This window comes from Crocodylus porosus, unplaced genomic scaffold (assembly GCF_001723895.1).
Source record: "Crocodylus porosus isolate Cpor-Errol unplaced genomic scaffold, CroPor_comp1, whole genome shotgun sequence".
NCBI classification, from domain to species: Eukaryota; Metazoa; Chordata; order Crocodylia; family Crocodylidae; genus Crocodylus; species Crocodylus porosus.
Genome location: NW_017728950.1, coordinates 30,223,828 through 30,242,730, shown reverse-complemented (window position 1 = coordinate 30,242,730; position 18,903 = coordinate 30,223,828). Strand labels below are relative to the sequence as shown.

Sequence of the window (18,903 nt, the reverse complement as noted above, 5' to 3'; positions counted from 1 at the left end):
AGTTTAAGACTTGGTTTGAGTCAAGCAACCCCATGGAGAGAGCCAGGGTCATGAGAAGCAGCACCACCCTTCTCTGCTGCACTTGCCAGCTCTTCCCACCATTTTAGATAGGTGGCCCAAGACCCTCAGGCTCCTGACCGCAGGAAGAGGCAGAGCTGACTTGGATAGCTTGTGAGGTCTGCAAATACAGGAGCTCAGGGAAGTACAGAGGTGCACTTTGGGGGCAGAGCTACAAACAAATCCCTCTGGTTCTGGCTGACTGGACCCCCAGGGGTTTCGGGGCCTGTGCTCTGTACACAACTCAAGGCTATTTCAAACTTGGCCCTAGTGGTGCTTCTGCTCATCTTGGAGCAGCAGGTGCAGTGAGTGCTTGTAACAGGCCTTGCCCTAGACTCTGGCTCCCACCTCCTATGTGGGCTGAGGGATTTAGTGCTCTGGCTTTTGCTTCTCTGCCCCAGACCTTCCCACGGGGATGCCAGTGCCAGGACAGAGCAGCCTGGGACTGAACGTATTAGATGTGAATGTACTCCCTTCTCTTCTTCCACAAGGTACTTCTCAGATGTGTCCCAGCTGGGTGATGTTGTGGGCCAAGTAGGGCTACTTGTGAATGACCCAGCCAAGGACATCTGTGGGCAGGCAAAGGATGGCATCCACAAACTCTACAAAATCCTTCTGCACCAGAGGGGTGAGGAAGACACCTATGGACAGGAGCTCCCTCCCCTAGACACTGACCTGAGCTGGAGGACATGATGCTTTGTCCTGTTCAACTCAATCTGGACTGGATGAGCATTAAAGTGCAAGCGACACTGCTCTGTGGGGAGGGCAGCAGGGCGAGGAGACCCAAGCCCACAGCAGGCAGCCTGCATCTGCCCTCACCTCCCATGGGCTCCACTCAGCTGTGCTCTGGCTGTGCCACTGAGGGGGGTGGAGGAGTGAAGGTGGTGGACATGTGTCCTGCCTTCCCATTTTGAAAAGGTGGTCACCCTTCCCTGTAGTCCATGGGGCAAAGAGCCAGTGATTCTCAACCTGGATGTTGTGGCCCTCTAGGGAGCCTAAAGTTTATTTTGAGGATGTCGTCAGGCACCAGGCAGTGGTGTCATTATCAGGTGTGCAAATGTTCACAGCGTAAACCCAGAGATTTCCAACAGGAATCCACAGTGGTAGAAACATGCTGCCCTGTTTTGGGCGTTCTGGGCTCTGTACAACAGAAGAACGGCTCTGGTATTTTTCCATAGTCAAAAATGGAGGTAAAACTAAGCTGGTATTTTCTGAGGGCTGTCACAAGTCTAAAAAGGCTGAGAACTACTGCTTTAACCTGATCCTTGAGTCTGCTGGCACAGCCACCGAACTCAGCTTGCAGGATCAAAGCCTCCAATGTTCCTAACACCACTTAATATTTCAGGGTTTCCTCTTTTCTGATTTGATCTAGGCTTTTATTCTTGTGTGGATCACTTGTGCATCTACACAGCAAGCCATTGAGAGCAAGGGAAAGCATTTGGATATGGGTGTGCATGTGAGATACAGACAGGAAGCACTTCACACACAGTTACCTGGTTGCAGATACTTTATTCACAGCTCATGGCTTGAAAACAACAGATTGTATAATACAGGACCCCCATGCACTGTTTCCATCTGTCTTGTCTGATTTTGGAAGGGGCCTGTAGTTTTTTGTAAGGGAGTAAAGAAAGTTGATAGTATGAATTAGAAACTCTTGTCTGTCTCCTTAACTGATGGGCAATTAAGGAGACAGGTTTAATTGGGAGCAAATTAAAAAGCCGCCCCTTTGGAAAGGGGGAGTGTGTACTTTGATTGATTAATCTATGTCAGTAGTGGCTGAAGTCCCCAGGACTGGTCCTACTTCTCTGGAATGTATGGATCAGATGAGCCTATTTTCTTTGAGAGGCCTGGGACATTTTTTCTCAAGGAAGGATCGGGTGCCTGTGCAGTCCTGCACTCTAGTAGGTGTAGCTGGCAGTAAAGAGTGACTTCATGGCAGCCATGTCACTCTTCCCAGAGGTGACATATTGTCCTTTGGAAGCTAAACCATTAATCTGAAAGATCAGGAAGAGGAGGGAACATTTGTGAAAGAGAGTAAGAAGGAAATTGGGGAAGAGGTAAAGAACATGGGCAAATAGAAAGCACTTAGGCGAATTTCCTGATGACATTGTACAGGGTTGGGATTGGAGAACTTAAGAACTGGGTCATAGACTAAGGACTGCTGTGCTTCTAAGGCAGGGATAGGCAATTTTTTCAGCTAGAGGGCAGCTTAATGAGTTTTGGTGCGCTGTCGAGGGCTGCAATGGTAGCCTCATCCCTTGACAGGTGCCCTGCCCCCTGGTCACCATCTTGGGACTGGAAGTCCCACCACCTAACCCCTGACCTTTGCAACCAGATGTCCCTTCCCTTTCCCCAAGAAGTATTCCTTTTAGGAAGGGGACACCCCCCCACATGCCCCCTCATGGATCACAAGCTCTGCCGTCAGTGGCAGCAGCAGCAAGTGGCAAACTCTCAGGGTGCTCATGACCCATGCAGGCACAAGTGCCTGGTGGCATATGGCTCCAACCAGTTCCAGGAGCTGCACATGGCAGCAAGGAGCAAAGCCAGGTTGACCAGGTCCCCCAGCAGCTGCAGCAGTGGCCCTGCCCAGAACCTATGCATGCTGGCCAGGGCCGGGGCCCTCCCATGCCTGAGGGTGGGAGAGGAGCATGTGGGATAGGAAGGGTACAATTAATTGGTGACACTAGCAGGCTGGATGAAATTGCCTGGAGGGCCAAATTAGATACGTGGGCCATATTTTACCCATCCCTCTTCTAAGGCAAGTGGTTACAACCTAACATTTTGGCTTTCTGTTATCTGTGCTTGCATATGAAATGGGCCAGTGTTCCAGACAGGGTCCCAGTGAAGTTTAGCCCATGTTACAGGCATCTCCAATTGTCTCTAATTAGCACCCTTGTTGGTAATCTCAGCCCAAGGGCAAGGAGATGAAAACACTTCTCATGCCTCCAGATGTCTCCTGCATAGGTTTGAGGGCAGGGTGTTTAGCCAAGGACTAAGTTCATAAACAATGAATGTCCTTCAATAAACATGAACCATGAGAAAGGATTAAAGCAACTGGTGTCCTCAGGACAGTCACTTTGTGCTGCACCTGGGGAGGAAGAACCAGCACCATACCTACAGGCTGGGGAACTCCCTTCTCGTCAGTGCAGAGGCAGAAAAGGATCTTGGAGTCATCACTGATGCCAAGATGAACATGGGCCGGCAGTGTGGGGAGGCAGTCAGGAAGGCCAACCGCACCTTGTCATGCATCCACAGATGCATCTCGAGCAGGTCCAAGGAGGTGATCCTCCCCCTCTATGCGGCACTGGTCAGGCTGCAGCTGGAGTACTGCGTCCAGTTCTGGGCGCCGCACTTCAGGAGGGATGTGGACAACATGGAGAGGGTCCAGAGGAGGCCACTCGCAATGAGCAGGGCAGGCCCTATGAGGAGAGGCTACAGGACCTGAACCTGTTCAGCCTCCACAAGAGAAGGCTCAGGGGGGATCTTGCGGCCTGTTACAAACTAGTCAGAGGGGACCAGCAGGCATTGGGGGAGTCCCTGTTCCCCCGAGCACTGCCAGGAGTAACCAGGAATAATGGTCACAAGCTGGCAGAGGGTAGATTTAGGCTAGATATCAGGAGGCGCTACTTCAAGGTCAGGGCGGCTAGGATCTGGAACCAACTTCCAAGAGAAGTGGTGCAGGCTCCTACCCTGGGGGTCTTTAAGAGGAGGTTAGAGGTACACCTTGCTGGGGTCATTTGACCCCAGTACTCTTTCCTGCCATGGAAGGGGGTCGGACTTGATGATCTGCTCAGGTCCCTTCTGACCCTACTAACTATGAAACTATGAACCTGTAACTGAGGGGCCAGCTTCCTGGCCACCTCTGAGAGTCAGTGGATGCTGTCTGGGGTGTTCTGCTTGGTGTCCCCCAAGGGTACACTTTTTTTTAACCTTTGACCCACCTGCATGTGCTTTTGTCATTTTTTGTCTCCCATATTTAGTTGTCCTTGTCCTCACTGACCACACAATTAGTAGGGGCTACTATGGTGTGTGCTGGGCTTGGTTCATGCCTTCGACAGGACAAATAGGCCTCAGGACTGAGGGAGTGGAACCCTTGGACATAGTGCAGAAGAAGTAGAGGTGAAATGAAGAAGTAAAGGCCCATACCTGAGCTCGCTTGCAGAATGCCTCTTGTGCAGCCTTCTTGTTTGCAGACTTCCCAGACCATGCAGCCAGTGCAGATGCCTGCAGAGCCCGTCCATAGGAGAAGGTCAGCTTCCAGGGTTTGGGCAGGGGGCAGAGGTTGATGGCATTGAGGTTGATAGATGCTTCCTCTTCACTTTGGCCTCCAGACAAGAAGCAGATTCCTGCAGGAAGAAAGGGAAAACAAAGTTTAACCAGGCTTCACTCTGCTCTCTGATGATGCAGCAGATTCTTGTAGTGGAGATAGAGGGAACAAAGCAAAAAATCCTGTACATACCTATTCACAGCTACCACTGATACTGTATTTACAATCACAGAGAGACAAACTGTCCTCTTGACATTGCACCAACCCAACAAGCACGCAAACCACCTCCCCACTGCATGTCCCCAGGAGCAAAACAGGTGTCCATGACCAAACAGGGGAGATGGTGTGACCACCAGGGTCTTGTCTGCATAGCAGTATATGAGAAGTAACAGTGCCTATGGTGAGATGTGCTCCAAGCAACCCCAATAGGAACCATGAGGCAAACAGTCTGAAAAGAAAAGTTGTGTGTGTGGGAAGGGTGGTGGTAAGGATGAATGATGAGTTACCAGGAACAGCAGCAGGAACAGTGCGGAGGAGGGCAGTGACTGTAGCCATGGCTACCTCCTGAGGGGTGTACTTCTTGGAGCAGGAATGCCCAGCAGTCACCATATTGGGTTTCAAAAGTGTCCCCTCCAAATAGACATGATGGTCATTCAAGGCCTTGTACACAGCAGCCAGGACCTGGGGAGCAATGAAAACAGGAGGATTAAACCAGACCCATATTTGTGTAAAGCCAGATTTTATCTCCGACAGTCATTCCCATCCTATACCTGCAGGAGAGAGACAGCTGGTTCCTGGGGTTAGAAGGAAATTCGCTCTTCAAGTTTAATCAACTCTGAGCTTCTCCTTTTACTCACTTTAGTAGTAAACCTGCCATGAAGAACCCTCCATCTCCTCAGAGGACTGGGGACTTCAGACTTCATTATCAGATTCCTGGCTTTACCCTTTCAAGTTTGCCTTCCTCCTAGATGATTAAGTAATTATGAAATGGCAGTAGAGTCCTGGATAATGCCTTCCACTCTTTAACAAGTCTTTTGTGAAGGAAACAATGTAACCTAATGGCAAGGGGACTTGTCTGAGAGCCTGGAGGCATTGAGTCTATTCTCACTTTTGCCATGAATTTACTAGGTGATCTTGAGCCTTTCACTTAACATATCTGTGTCTCATTCTCTTCAGCTGTAACATGGAAGAATATGGTCTTTGCAAAATACTTTCAGATGAAGGAATGTAAAATGGTACTGGAGAGCTAAGCATTGTTTAGGCTGATTCATGAGAACAGGATCTATGTGGCAGATGAAATCCTTACCTTCTCAGTGACGTACTGACAGCGCTGGAGGTCATGGTCTCCATCAGGCAGGATCTCTGGTTCCACAATGGGCACGAGGCCATGCTAAAAATAGGAAAACAGAGAAGTCTGTGGAGATACTGAAAGACTCTCCCTATCTGAAGGGAAATCCCTCCAACACCTAGGGGAACTGTCTCAAAAGAAAGGGTAGGCAATGCACTATTCATTCTTGCATTGCAAGCATGGAAGGGAGCTATTTCACACATGCTCTGAGAATTTGTACCTGTTGGCAGATGCTGGCATAGCGTGCCAGTGTATTGGCATTTTCCTGGATGGCGAGTTGGGAGGGGGTGGTGTCAGTGATCTTCAGCACTGCACGCCACTTCCCAAAGTCAGCCCCATCCTTCTTGTACTGGGCACAGCGCTCAGCAAGCCCGTCCAGCCCTGTGAGTAGGAAAGGCAAAGGATCTGTCAGGGAGGGCTGAGCACTACACACTGAACACAGCCTTCTGCCTATGGCTGTCTTCCCTGAATGCCTCCTTTTAAGTGTTTTTGGGGAGCCCTTTAACTCAAGGGAGAAGAAAGTGAGTGACTTCTTCTCAGAGCAATGGCTAATGTGAGCCTGGCACAGACTGTGCAAAGTGTGGAAGGAGGAACGGGGGAATCTTGTTTTTTGAAAAACAACCCTTCCTTTTCTATATCCTTGTCAGTGGTTATGTCCAATGCAGTGTCCTTCAGTAGCCAGGGACTTAAGTTTGCTTAGTTGATAAACCTCTCTGGATGGAAAGTGGGGAGGGGAAGAGGAAGAATTTCTTTTTGACTCCAGCTGGAGATCATTTCTTCTCTTTTTCTTTGTACCCCACTCCACCCCGACTCCCCTGCCCAAACAGCTCTTGTAGCTTAATCCCCTTCTGCCTGCATAGTCTGAATTCAAGAGGAGTTGCTGGTGCTGCTGGCAGCGTGCAGCAAGCTGGGAGGGGTGTGTCTGAGCAGGGTAGGAGCTGCTCTCTGAATGTCACTTTGGATAGGAGAGCAGTGGTGGAGCAGAAGTGCATTAAAGGCCGCCACTGAGCACAATCCCACCAGAACCTTTGAACTAACCTCAATTCCTGCCCTGTAATAACCACAATGCTGCATTCCTCCTGCCCCAAGCAGCTTTGAATTTTAAGACCCGCAACCGAGCATCAAATACTTCAGTCACTCAGAGAAGAGGTCTCACCTTGAATGCTGGTTTCTCCATTGGTTCCTGCCAGAGGGGCCGTGCCTTTATCCAGCTGTGGAGACACACAATGAAAATAAGAAAGATCAATTGTGAACAAGTCAAGGTGAATCTTGAATTAGTACAGACTCTTCAGGCCCTGTCTGCAGGAATCTGTTGATGTGGCCAGAGTCATGAGATGAGGGTTGGTGGGGTGGGGGGGAAATGTTGGGGGACTGGGAAATCACGGGTGAAAGCAACTGTAATGGGAGGGAAGGGGAAGGGGAATGGTGACTGTAAGAGAAGGAGGGAGCAGGGGTGGAGTTGCTGCGGGGGACAGCTCAGGAGTTCTAGGAGTTGGTGTGGAGTCAAAAGAGAGGATAAAAGTTGTTGCGGGAGGGGATGCAGCAAGAGCTTTGCTGAAGCTGGAGGGTTTCCAGGATAAATACGATGGTTATAAGTTTGCTTTGGCAATGTACAGAATGGGAACAGCAATGACTGTACAAGACCAGTGGTTATCAGTGATCCCAGCCTCAGCATATAGTTCGCATTCAGAGCTGCGGGACTGGTGTATCATGCCACCAGGTGCTTTGGTGATACGCACTTTTATTCCAACCACAATGCCCTTGTCCTTGATGACAGCTGGAAATAGCTTTCCACTGCTGTCCTTCTGATAGAGGGTCTCATGGAAGAAGATCACTCCGCCAATACTTTGGTTGATGGAGGCGTCTGAAGAGAAGAGGATTTCTCGGAAGGCACGGCGATTTTCCTCAGTGTTCTCCACATTGATCCTCTGCAGCCGGTTACCCATTGTACCTGGCAAAAGCAACCACAGGTCAGAGTGCAAGATATTAAGTCTGACAGTCCTTTCAGTTATGCACAAGGATGGAACAGTTAAAGTGGACTAGGCCTTCAGTCCAAATATCCACGCTGTCTGCCCACCATAAGCATATCCCTGATGAACCACTTTTCCAAAGAGACACAGGGATTACATAATTTAGAGTTTGATTTACTTTTGCCTGTTTCCTAATATGATTTAAAAGAGAAATATGAATTTAAAAGGTGCTAAAAAGTGTCAGTAGCTGGTCAACTCACCCACAGACTCATCTGCTGCAAGGATCCCCTTCCCTGAAGCCACAATCTTATGAGCAGTTTCGAAAAGGGCCTTCTTCTGCTCTGGAGACAGTGCTGGAAACTGGTGAGTCATGATGGCTGATCTGGCAGGGCACATAGAAAGGGAATTCCAAGCTGAATGATTGTGTTGGTAAAGTTACATTGGTGGGATGCAGACTCGGAGGTATCACCACTGCTTGTGGATAAGGATCACTCTGTTCCTACTGAAATTCTTTCTATCCCAGTGCTTTCCTGGTGCCCATCACCATAGTACCTAATACCTCACAGTTTGAAATGCAATTTATAATGTATTTATTTACTGAATTGCTGTGATCCCATTTACTTGACGAGGAAGTCAGACACCAAGCGATTAAATGACTCGCCCAAGCTCATGTTGCATATCTGTGCTAACACTGGGAACTGAACCCCTTGCTCTCAGGTCCCAGACCAAAACACGGGCCATTGCATCTTCCCTCCTCTCAGTTCTTAGAACTAGAATCCATTCTAGTGGGTAATTTAGACTCTCCTGCCCCAAGGGCTGCTGTCCAAAATCCACTCCACATGGACCTGTGATTCTTGTTCAGGGTCTGTTTCTCCTCAGGGCCCACACAGCCCATCCATTCCAACACAGTCCAGGAATCCAGCTCAAGTTCTTTGTGCTTTGTTTCTTTGGTAACACCAGTGTGGGCTGCAGAAGCAACATACGTGACATGCTGTTTTTGAGTCCCCATGGGGACAGAACCTTAGGTGGGCATGTTTCTATATCTAATCAAGCTCAGAGCCCAGAGGGAGTCAGATATGGCATTAAAATTTGGGGCAAAGTAACAAGCGTAGTAATTGCAGATTCAGCCGAGTGCTTTGTAAAACAGATTTGATATTTTGCTCCTAAATAACAAAATGCTGGTCTTCCATGCAACAAAATCTCTATCCTTCTACTGACATGATCATAGTGCCTACCCTGAATATGATCTTGGATCACAAACATGGATCATAATCCACTCCTCTCTTACTGGGCTGTGACTGAGATGCACCAATGTCAAACAACCACCTTAAGAGATCTGACTTGTCTCCTAGGGCCCTTGTACATGTCCTCGGTTAGTCACTAAAAATGTTTCTGGTTTAATTTTTCTTTCTTAGTTTAAGAAGGCTAAATAAGCAATGTGGATGTGATTTACCACACAATGGCTTATTATGTTATAACTAGTAAAATGTGCTAGGGGGCATGTCAGAACAATTTTACCCTCCTGCCCTTTCAGTACTACTTTACTGCTGCGTGGCGTTTTAGGACAAGATTTGATATTTTGGTTGGTTTATTTTCCTGGGTCGTGCCAGGTTGCTTTCTGGGGGGAGGATTGTTGGTGGTTTTCCTTGAGAGACATGCATTTTTGGGAGGGTTTTGAGTTCAATAGACAGTGCTGCCTGCCTCCCCTGCAAAGCCTCTGGCTTTTTTCTGGGCGCTAGTTGCATGGGGTGTTGCTGGTTGAGGAAGGAAATCTTTTCATGTAAAGGTCTGCAAGAGTGAGCCTGCCTGCCTCCCCGCCTCACAAGTCTAGATTGGCATCCAGGGCTGTACCGCAGGCCTCTTGAAGGGGCTACCCCCCTACCCAAGCCTAGTCCCAAAGCAGTTTTGCCCCCCGCTTTTTCTGCACACTTGTTGCACTGGGCGCTGCGTGTGAGGTACACTTAGGACTACACAAGGGTACACAAAAGGTCTGGCTGACTCTCCCCGCTGCCTCCCTGTGTATTGGCATCTGGATATCGTGTACCCAGGCTACCCAAGCTAAAGCCTGAATGGAAACATTACTACAGGAATTTTTATGTAAAATAGAAATAATCTTGTCTGTTGTCTGTATCCTCACTTGAAAAAGCAGGATTTTTTCCAAAGCTGAGAATCAGCATGGGGGTGGCCTGGGGTTGTTATCGAGGTTGATTACGATTCCTTGGCTACCAGGGATCCCTGTGCCCAGGATAGCTTCCCCCAAAGTGGGGTTAGGGGGGGGCCATGATCAGCCTACTCCAACTCCCCCCCCCACTCCACCACACAGTGGCCAGCATGAGCTAACACCCCCACACAGCAGGAGCATAGTGTGAGTTGAGGTGAAGAAAGAAACAGCCCAGGCTCCATGACAGGAATCTTCTTATCACTTAGACTATTTGCATGTCAATCTTTTAATTGCTGCATTGGCAGATCATCATCGCCTGCACAGAGTACGGGTGGCAGACCTGGCCCCTAAGTGGCAGTCACTCAGCTAACAGGGCATACCAAATCAGCTAAGTGCCCAGAGCAGTTGTAATGCATGGAGGTAGCAGTGACTTCTGGCTCCCCCATGCCATTGGCACAATTGTGCAATGACAGTTGCTTTTTCCCCCTCCACCCCGTAAACTGGCACCAGGGACGGCTGCCCTGCTCATTCTGCTTTAGTTACACTGCTGCTTGGCTGTGATTGCCTCACGAAGAATAGTCTTCAATCAGTTTATTAACAGAAATGTTAGAGACCTGTTGAAGTGGCGCCAGTTAGGCCACTGACTAGGACTTTGGAGGCCTGAGTTATGGCCCTGATCTTAGGTCAGTCACTTCATTTGCTGGGCCTCTTCTTCCCATCACACCATTTGTCTGTATTGTTTGTTTAAACTATGCCCTCTTCAGAGCAAGAAATGTTTTCCACTAGGCACTTGTGCAGTATGGAGCAGAAAGGGCCATGATCTCAGCTGGGGTCTCTGCATGCTACGCTAATGCAAATAATAAGTATAAAACTATTGCAAGAAGCTATGTTAATAATTTTCATGTTATCTCTACTCAGGTAAGCAGTGAAAGGGCCAATGGTTTCAAGCAAGGCAGCAAATCCTCAACTGGTAGAAACTGTCCTAGTTCAAGTGACTTCAGTGGAGTGATGCTGATTTGCACTGGCTGACAACTTGGCTCATGGTCATTGTTTTTGTTTGTCATAATTGTTCACAAAGCGTAATTAAACTTCAAATGTTGGGAACACAAGGGAAGGAAAAATACAAAGCAATACCCCAATATTAATAGCAGAGCTGTGGATGAACACAATGGTTTTCAGGCTCTACTTTAAGCAAACTGGTTGTTTGTATAGCCGAGGCATTGGCAAACAAGCAGTGGGACCCAGAGAAACATGGATACAAAAAGTCAATATTGCAGTGCTGCAATTTCAGCTTTTCTCTGGTGAGCACAGTGGAGCATGACAGGGAAATATTTTCACAGACATCAGTACAAACATCACATTCTGTTAATATTTCAACAGTGTGTGGACCAAAGTGCAAAAGCATGGGGAATAGGAGAAGGCACGGGGGGAAAGATTTCAACATTGCTGTCAGACTGCATTTCAGACAGTCTTCTTCTCTTTGCTTCTTCCCCTTGCCAAGTACCTAAAGCGCTTGACTACTTCTAACCTTCGAAGCAGTCTGTATCAGGCTTCAGATATTATTTTATCTCCCAGGTAAACTAAAACAGCTAGTCGCACTCAAACATCTGGGTTCTAGACAGCAGAAGGGAAGGAATCCCAAAAGAGTAAGAGTTTTCCCTTGCTATTTTTATATCAAAAAGTAGGATTCAATGTTCAAAAATTGGTCCCTTGCCAAGGACACGCAGCTTTATCTGCTCCTTTCCTTGGGAGTGTGGTTCTTCAGCACTGGCTCCTGCATATATATTTATGCAAGTCACCATTCACAGGCACAGGTTTTCATAGAAAATGAAGGTTGGAAGGGACCCCAGCAGGTCTTCTAATTCAACCCCCTGCTCAAAGCAGGACCATCCCCAGACAAAGCCTTGTCGAGCTGGGCCTTAAAAACTTCCAGCAATGGAGATTTCATCATCTCTCCAGGTAACCTGTTCCAGTGCTTCACCACCCTCCCAGTGAGAGTTTTTCCTAATATCTAACCTAAACTTCCCTTGCTGCAACTTGAGATCATCGCTCCTTGTTCTGTCATCTGCCACCACTGAGAGCAGTCTAGCTCCATCCTCTTTGGAACCCCCCTCCAGGGAGTTAAAAGGCTGGTATCAAATCCTCCCCCAGTCTTCTTTTCTGCAGACTAAATAACCCCAGTTCCTTAGAAGCCATGTGTCCCAGCCCCCCTAACCATTTTTGTTGCCCTCTGTTGAACTCTCTCCAAGTTGTCCACATCCTTTCTGTAGTGAGGGGCCCAAAACTGGACACAGTACTCCAGATGTGGCCTCACCAGTGCAGAATAGAAGGGAATAATTACTTCCTTCGATCTGTTGGCAAATCCTACTAATACAACCAAGTATCTTGTTAGCCTTCTTGGCAACAAGGGCACACTGCTGACTTATATTCAGCTTATTGTCCACTGTAACTCCCAGGTCCTTTTCTGCAGAGCTGCTGCTTAGCCAGTTGGTCTCCAGACTGTAGGGTTTGTGTGCATATGTTTTTCTGTTGTGCATACACAAAATAGTGCTTAAAACTGGAGGCGGGTGACATGAATAAGCCAAAGTCACATTGTAGAACTAGATTTGGGGTTTAAGTCCCTTTTAAAATATAGATTGGAACAAACTGATCAAGAGGGCCTGTTTCTGATCTCAGAGCACTGGAGTAACTCTAGTAACTTGACTACCTTTACCCCTAATTTACACTTGTATGTGATCAGGCTCAAACCCATAAAGTACTTAAGTAATTTTGTGACATATTCTGTTTACATACCACAGAGTACACATACCATTTTTATATACAGGCCTCATTTAATCATTGGGCTCCATTAAAAAACACACTTTAGCTGGTTTCCTTATTGCAATGCTAAAATAATCCATACAAATAGGAGTAAAAAAAAGCCTCCTTTCTACTGGGGGCACTGGGATAAATCAATTTAGTATTTTATAAACTAAAAAGAATAAAAGAAGTCCACTTTTTGTGTGTAGTATGTGAATCCTATCCACCATTTTGGCCAGCGCCAGAGATTCCCCACCTCCCTGCCAGCTAAAAGGCAGTGGGCTAGATCCTATTCCACTTGTTAGGTGCCTAAGTGTAATCCTATTCCACCAGGCTTGAGTCCCTGAATTTAGTAAAATGCTGTTATCTTAGTCTCATGTTTAAGTCACAACAAAGCTGTGAGGAAGAGGACTCGGCCATCTTTTGATGAACAGTCCTTCAGTGACTCTTACAGGGTGGAATAGGATTACGTGTAGGCACCTAAGTCTCTTATGTCTAGTAGGTGGAATGGGGTCTGTTTGTGCATCTCTAAAGGCTGAGCTAAAAAGTCGGAGTCTCCCTGGAGTCCTGTCACCTAGATACAACCTCAATGAATCATACACATTGTATTGCACTAAATACACCCATCAGTCACCTGCACTTGGGAGATGAAAACTGATCTAAAAAATACTTTTTATGCTATTCGCTTGACTTAAGGAAAAGTGTCACTTCCAAATAAAACTGGAGAATATCCTGTTTCCTGCAGGGTAAATAAGAAAGGGAAAATGGGTCAAAGGAAAGAAGTAAAGAACACCCATAGGATAAGTATTTGTGTAGAACACAAGGCCAAATGCTGTACAACTGGAAATGTGTGAAAGAAAAGAGACTGAGGTAGAGAAAAAGTAACTCACAGCCTGCTTCCCACACACACCAAGGAGAGTGGTGGGGAACAGAGAGGCAGCTGTTGGGGAAACAAGGAGATACTGTCTGTGTACATGGCAAAAAAATCATCATTCATGATTATGCTATAGGAGGAGGTACTGAGCTTCAAGCTACATGGGGCCCCTTTTCCTTCACCTGTGCTGCAGTCAGACCTTTCTGGTGCTGTGGGTGAGAAAGCCAGAGCATTCATTTTAGCGTCTCAAATGAGGTTGGTACATAGATGGGAACTTGACAGTTCAGTCCATATAGTAAAAATTCAATGTATGTGAAAATAAAATAACTGCCAGAGATAATAAAGCCTTTGTAGTGCAAAGCAGCTTTTTCGGGCAGGCCAAGGCTTTAGCCTTGGGTAAGGTAAACCCATCTTTGCTTCATATGCATGAGACCAAAACTGGCAAAGCTGAATTAGTGGGTGGCTGCCTCCCTCCTCCCCCTGCATGCCTCTAGGCTCCCTTTTGACAGCAAGTAGGGAAGGGAGGGGGGAAAGTTTCCATTTCAGGAATATCTGAGGAGTGAGGGCTGGTATCTAGCAAAATGCCTCCAGTTCGAAAAACATGACGGGACAGGGGTAAGGGAGACAGGGACTATGTGCTCAGACTGCAGCTGGCTAAGGAAAAGAAGCAGGTGCCTTTGATTAACATGGCAAATATTGTCGGGTCTCTTACATACATGCACGCCATCAGCCTGTGTGCACCATGGCATTTCTAAGGGCAACTTCTGGGGTTGAATTTTCATAATGTGCTGCTAAATACCTGTGTGTCCTGTGCGGGAGGGAGAACAAGGAGCTTTTCCTTTCTCCTTTGCCGAAGGACCTGGAACCAGGTCTAGCTGGGCTAACCTCTCTAAAGTGGGGCAGAGGGTGTGAGGCCTGGACCCCCATTGCTGTCCTATGTTGGGCAGCACTGTTACAGGTGCCAGGGGAATGAACACTACACCCTCCTCTGTAACATGCTCGTCAGTGCTGTGGTAGCAATGTTCCTACCTACAAGAAAATAGGGTTGTTCTGTGGACTGGAAAGGGACTGGGTCACAGTGGGGGAACTGGTCCCCCACCCTAAGAGTCAGGGGGTGTGCCTACACGTGTCCCTGACTGCACAGTCATTTAGTGCTTCCCTTAGCAAGTACTAAATGACTGAGCAGCAACTGCTGTCACTGTGCAGTCCTGGCAGCAGGAGTCATTTCCAACCCTACTGCACAGTAGCATCAGTGTCACAATTTGTGCCCGCTGACACTATGCCATAGCTCGTCACTATGGCAATGTAGCGTCTCATGTAGATGTGCCCAGGTTGGTGCAAAACAGTTGTATGCAGGTGCTGAGGAAGGTGCCTGTCTCTCGGAGGTGGTGGGGGGCATGAGGGGACAATGACCTTTTCTAGTGGGTGGGAACAGTGCTAGTGTAAGAGCTTCACTCTACCTGGGCCTTGGCACTTCTCATTGGAGGGGATGGAGAATTCTGGCAGGTTGGTTGCAGAGCTCATGTCTTTGGGATGACAACAGGGATGCTCTGGGTTTGCTTTGGCAGTTGAGAGTGCATCTGTGGGCATGCTGAAAGGTATCAGTGGCTGCCAATGAGCCTAGTTTGTGTTCTGTAGCTTTAAGCAATTTCCCAAAGATGACAGTTCTCTCATCCTTAGTTTTCAAAGTGTTCTGGGGATTGGGAAAGGGGCTGGGTCCCAGTGGGGAAACTGTTCCCCCAACCTGAGAACCAGGTTGGTGTAGAACGCTCATCTGCAGGTGCTGAGGAATATCAGACAAAGGAATATTATTGCTAACAGCTCCTGTTTGTACCTCCTTTTCTTCCAGTCTTTTCCTTTCAAGGCTATCTTCTTCCAAAGCCCAGCCAAACCAGCTCTATTTTATAATAGCTCAGACAAAATTAAGCAACAAATGCAAGATTCAGTATTTTTGTCAGCTGAAATTCTGTGCATGCAAGGAACAAAAGGAGGATGAACCAAATATTGCCATTGCCCCATGTTCCCAGAAACATCTCGTTCTGGGCGCGTCTACACATTGCCCTATGGCGATATCACGGCGCACTCCTGAGGCATAGTGCGCTGCTACATTGATATAGCAGCAAAATCTACATGTGCGCCATTGAAAGGAAATACTAAAACATGGCACCGTAGCACCACTGCCATACGGTGATGTGTAGAACCACCCTCTGATGCTCAACCAGGGTGCTACAGCATCCTGCGGTGTCTTGAGATCCTTCCACGAGTGACACAGAGTGCCATGCAATCTTAGCACTGTGAGGTGTGCAAGCGTGATTCACAAGATAAATCCAGGGACCTCAAATAGAAATTCATAGTGTTAAAAATATTCTGACCTCTTGTGGTCTTTCTGAGTTTGCTGCAAGACAAGAATTGTTTTAGTATTTTTCTGTAATCAAAAAAAAAGGAAAAAGGTAAAATCTGGCATTTTCCAAGGGGTGCTTTCAGTGAAAAAAGGGGTGACTCAAGCTGAATGAGAGGTGCCATGAGCCTGAAAGAGCACCACTTGAAAACCGCTGATCCAACTAAAAAACAAAACAGCAGAAAGCAACGTGGCCACAGACTATTGAACCAGTCTCACAAACTAAGGATGAAGATTGTGTGTTTACATTCACTTCCTCCAGCTGCTCTGAGTTACTAAATGGAGCCAGAAACTTAAGTGTTGTTAGCATTTCCCTAGAGAAGATTGTTTGCATTTACTGAAGCAGATGAAAGAGTAAGATCACTCAAAAAAAAATGGCTCAGAAAAAATGCAAGTGCTTATAGCTAGCTTCAGAGGGTGACAACATAGTCTTAAAAACTGATCCTTAAACAACAAAACCAATGCTTTTATGCTGTAAAGATGCCTCTTGCCCTCCAAAACCCCAGGTGTGTGCACACAAATGCACACGCACACACACACACACACACACACACACACTTCTCTCTACTCTTCCGAGACCAGGAATTATAGCCACTGGATTATAGCTACTCACTGTTTGAAGACAGTGTAGTTCTTTGCTACAAACTCCTGAGGCACTTGCAGCCAAAGAGGTTTAATCTTTCAGCTCCCAACCTTTTTATAAAGTTCTTATCAATGTTTTACCTCCTTATTTCTCTCCCTCCTTTCCAGCCTGCTTGGGGAGGTGTCAGTGTTCAGCCCCAGTGATTGGCTAGTCAACAGCAACTTGCCCAGCCAATCAGTTTTATCTGCCCTTCCCCCCGCCCACCCCTTCTATGGGCAAATATATATTTTTAATGATAGAAAGATAGATAGATAGATAATTGCAAATGTATATGTTAATTCCAAATGACAAAACTAATCTCAAAAGGTTCTTCTTACAGCTCAGTTCAATATGTTTCTTTGTCCTTCCAGGACATATTACAAATGATTATAAGACCTATGGTAGAACCTGCTAAAAGTGAATATGGAAATAAACTTGAGATTTAGGGCTGGATCCTCAACAGGTGTCTATTATTGTAATATCATGACCTGCCAACAGGCAGATCAGAAGGAGGATCTGAAATGTAGAGAATTTCATAGATTTCATAGACATCAGGGCTGGAAGGGACTTCAGGAGATCATCTAGTCCAGCCCCCTGCCCTAAGGGCAGGAAGTCAGCTAAGGTCAAAGGATCACAGCAAGATAAGCATGGAGAATGAAAAGACAAAATGAAAGAATAAACCATGAGCTACATCCCCAGCAAATTTGTATCATTTGTATTGCTGTACATCTACTGCCTTTCATGGAGATACACCTGTTGACTGCTGCTCTAATTTTGTGATCTTCAGTCCCTTAGGGAGCAGGAGCCAGTTTTCCTGTAATTTTGTACGTGGCCACACATAGTGAATATGCTTTATATACAATCCTAATGTTACAAAACATGGCTAACAGTGCTTTAGAACAGTGAGCCTGAACCAGGGTGCCATAGTACCCCGGGGTGCCTTGAAATCCCTCCAAGGGTACCAGAGGGTGCCACAGACTGTTAGCATTGTTGCATGTGTCCATATGATCTAAATGATAAACCCTGAGATTTCAAATAGAAAATTCATGGTTTTAAAAAAGTTCTCATGTTTTGTGGTTTTCGTGAGTTCTTTGTAACATAAGAATTGGTTTAGTATTTTTTTTAGAGTCAAACAAGGAAGAGCTGGCATTTTCGGAGGGGTGCTTTGAGCCAAACAAGGGTTGCCTTGAGTTTAAAAGGTTGGGAACCACTGCTTTACAACAGATAATCCAAACTCCTTCACAATGCCGTAACAAGATACAGGTGAGTGGGGTGACTGTCCTGGGTGCCGAAGTGAAGGGGTGCATAGGCGCTGCCCAGCCAGGGTGGGGCGTGGGACAGAGCTGTGAGCAACTTGTTTGGGAGAGTGCGGGTATAGAGGGAGGGTGGCTTCTGTTGCTGTGTGCACTCCTGGGCAAGTGGGGGTGGGGATGTGTCACCCAGATCTGTGCACGGGGTGAGGGTGGGCTGCTGCTGAGGGCTTTGCCCGGAGCGCCAAATTCGTTGCTACGGTACTGCTCTTTCAAGGCATTGCAGTGCAAGAGGAAGTAATGCTTATGTGGGGCAATTCAGGTTGACCAGCACAAGATTTATTCAACACTTAAATGGTACTTGAATCCTCCAATAAGACATTTACGGCATGTAACATTTGCTTGGAAAGATTTTTGTATAAAAACCAGACTTTTCCACAAGTAGCTTCCACTGCACATGGGCATAAACTGCAATGATTTAAGTTTTTCCAAGTAAAATAAATGAGCCTGTTTCATTCTCTTATGCTCTTCATATGCCAGGTGTCCAAGAGCTGGGGGGTTGGACATGTATAGTATAGGGACCTCATTATGCTGACATTGTGCTCTCAGTAATAGCACATGCAGTAGCCTTGGACATTAGACCTTTTTTAACTAAAAGATGCAACGTTTGCTAGCCCATTGATGTTATTTCTCCACTCTTTTCAACACATGTAGGGAGACCTTTAACCTTTAGGTGAACAGCAGCTGCTACAAATGGGACTGGTGTTGGGATTGGAGTTTCTCATCTCACTGAAGAAGGACATCTGTAGTGAGGCAGCATCTTTCCACTGAGCCCACCGACCCTAATTCTGCACAGCGGAGTCCACATATGGGGTGGCAGTTGGACTATTATAATTGCAGGCAGTACTAGACCTAGAGTCAGACCCTCAGCTGGTGCGAGCTAATGTTGCTCCATCAATATCTATGGTTACAGTGATTCAGCCTGGCGGATCATCTGTTCCACTGTTTCCAACTTTCACTGTATACACTCCAGAATCCATTTTCTGATAAGTCTCTTTGCAGAATAGCATTGTGGTTTTCATAGATTTCATAGTTTTCATAGACATCAGGGCTGGAAGGGACCTCGGGAGATCATCGAGTCCAGACCCCTGCCCAAA

At 46.9% G+C, this 18,903-nt stretch overlaps 1 protein-coding gene across 1 annotated transcript; it reads right to left on the bottom strand.

The window, feature by feature from the left end:
• Positions 1–1,546: 1,546 nt before the first annotated feature.
• On the bottom strand, positions 1,547–16,571 carry ALDOB (aldolase, fructose-bisphosphate B). Its single transcript, XM_019555070.1, has 9 exons — positions 16,488–16,571; positions 7,903–8,024; positions 7,412–7,623; positions 6,829–6,883; positions 5,893–6,053; positions 5,631–5,714; positions 4,831–5,005; positions 4,204–4,403; positions 1,547–2,051 (listed from the first exon to the last, which is right to left on the bottom strand). Exons 2-9 carry the CDS (start codon positions 8,012–8,014, stop codon positions 1,956–1,958), a joined length of 1,095 nt encoding a protein of 364 aa, XP_019410615.1. The 5' UTR covers positions 8,015–8,024; positions 16,488–16,571; the 3' UTR covers positions 1,547–1,955.
• Between the last annotated feature and the right edge of the window lie 2,332 nt (positions 16,572–18,903).

Coding starts and splice junctions, on each gene's coding strand:
- ALDOB (XM_019555070.1), bottom strand. CDS start 8,014: ATGACTCACCAGTTTCCAGCACTGTCTCCAGAGCAGAAGAAGGCCCTT. Junction 6,054..6,828: donor TGGAGAAACCAGCATTCAAG/GTGAGACCTCTT, acceptor TCCTACTCACAG/GGCTGGACGGGCTTGCTGAG. Junction 2,052..4,203: donor CATTCTGCAAGCGAGCTCAG/GTATGGGCCTTT, acceptor CTGATCTTTCAG/ATTAATGGTTTAGCTTCCAA.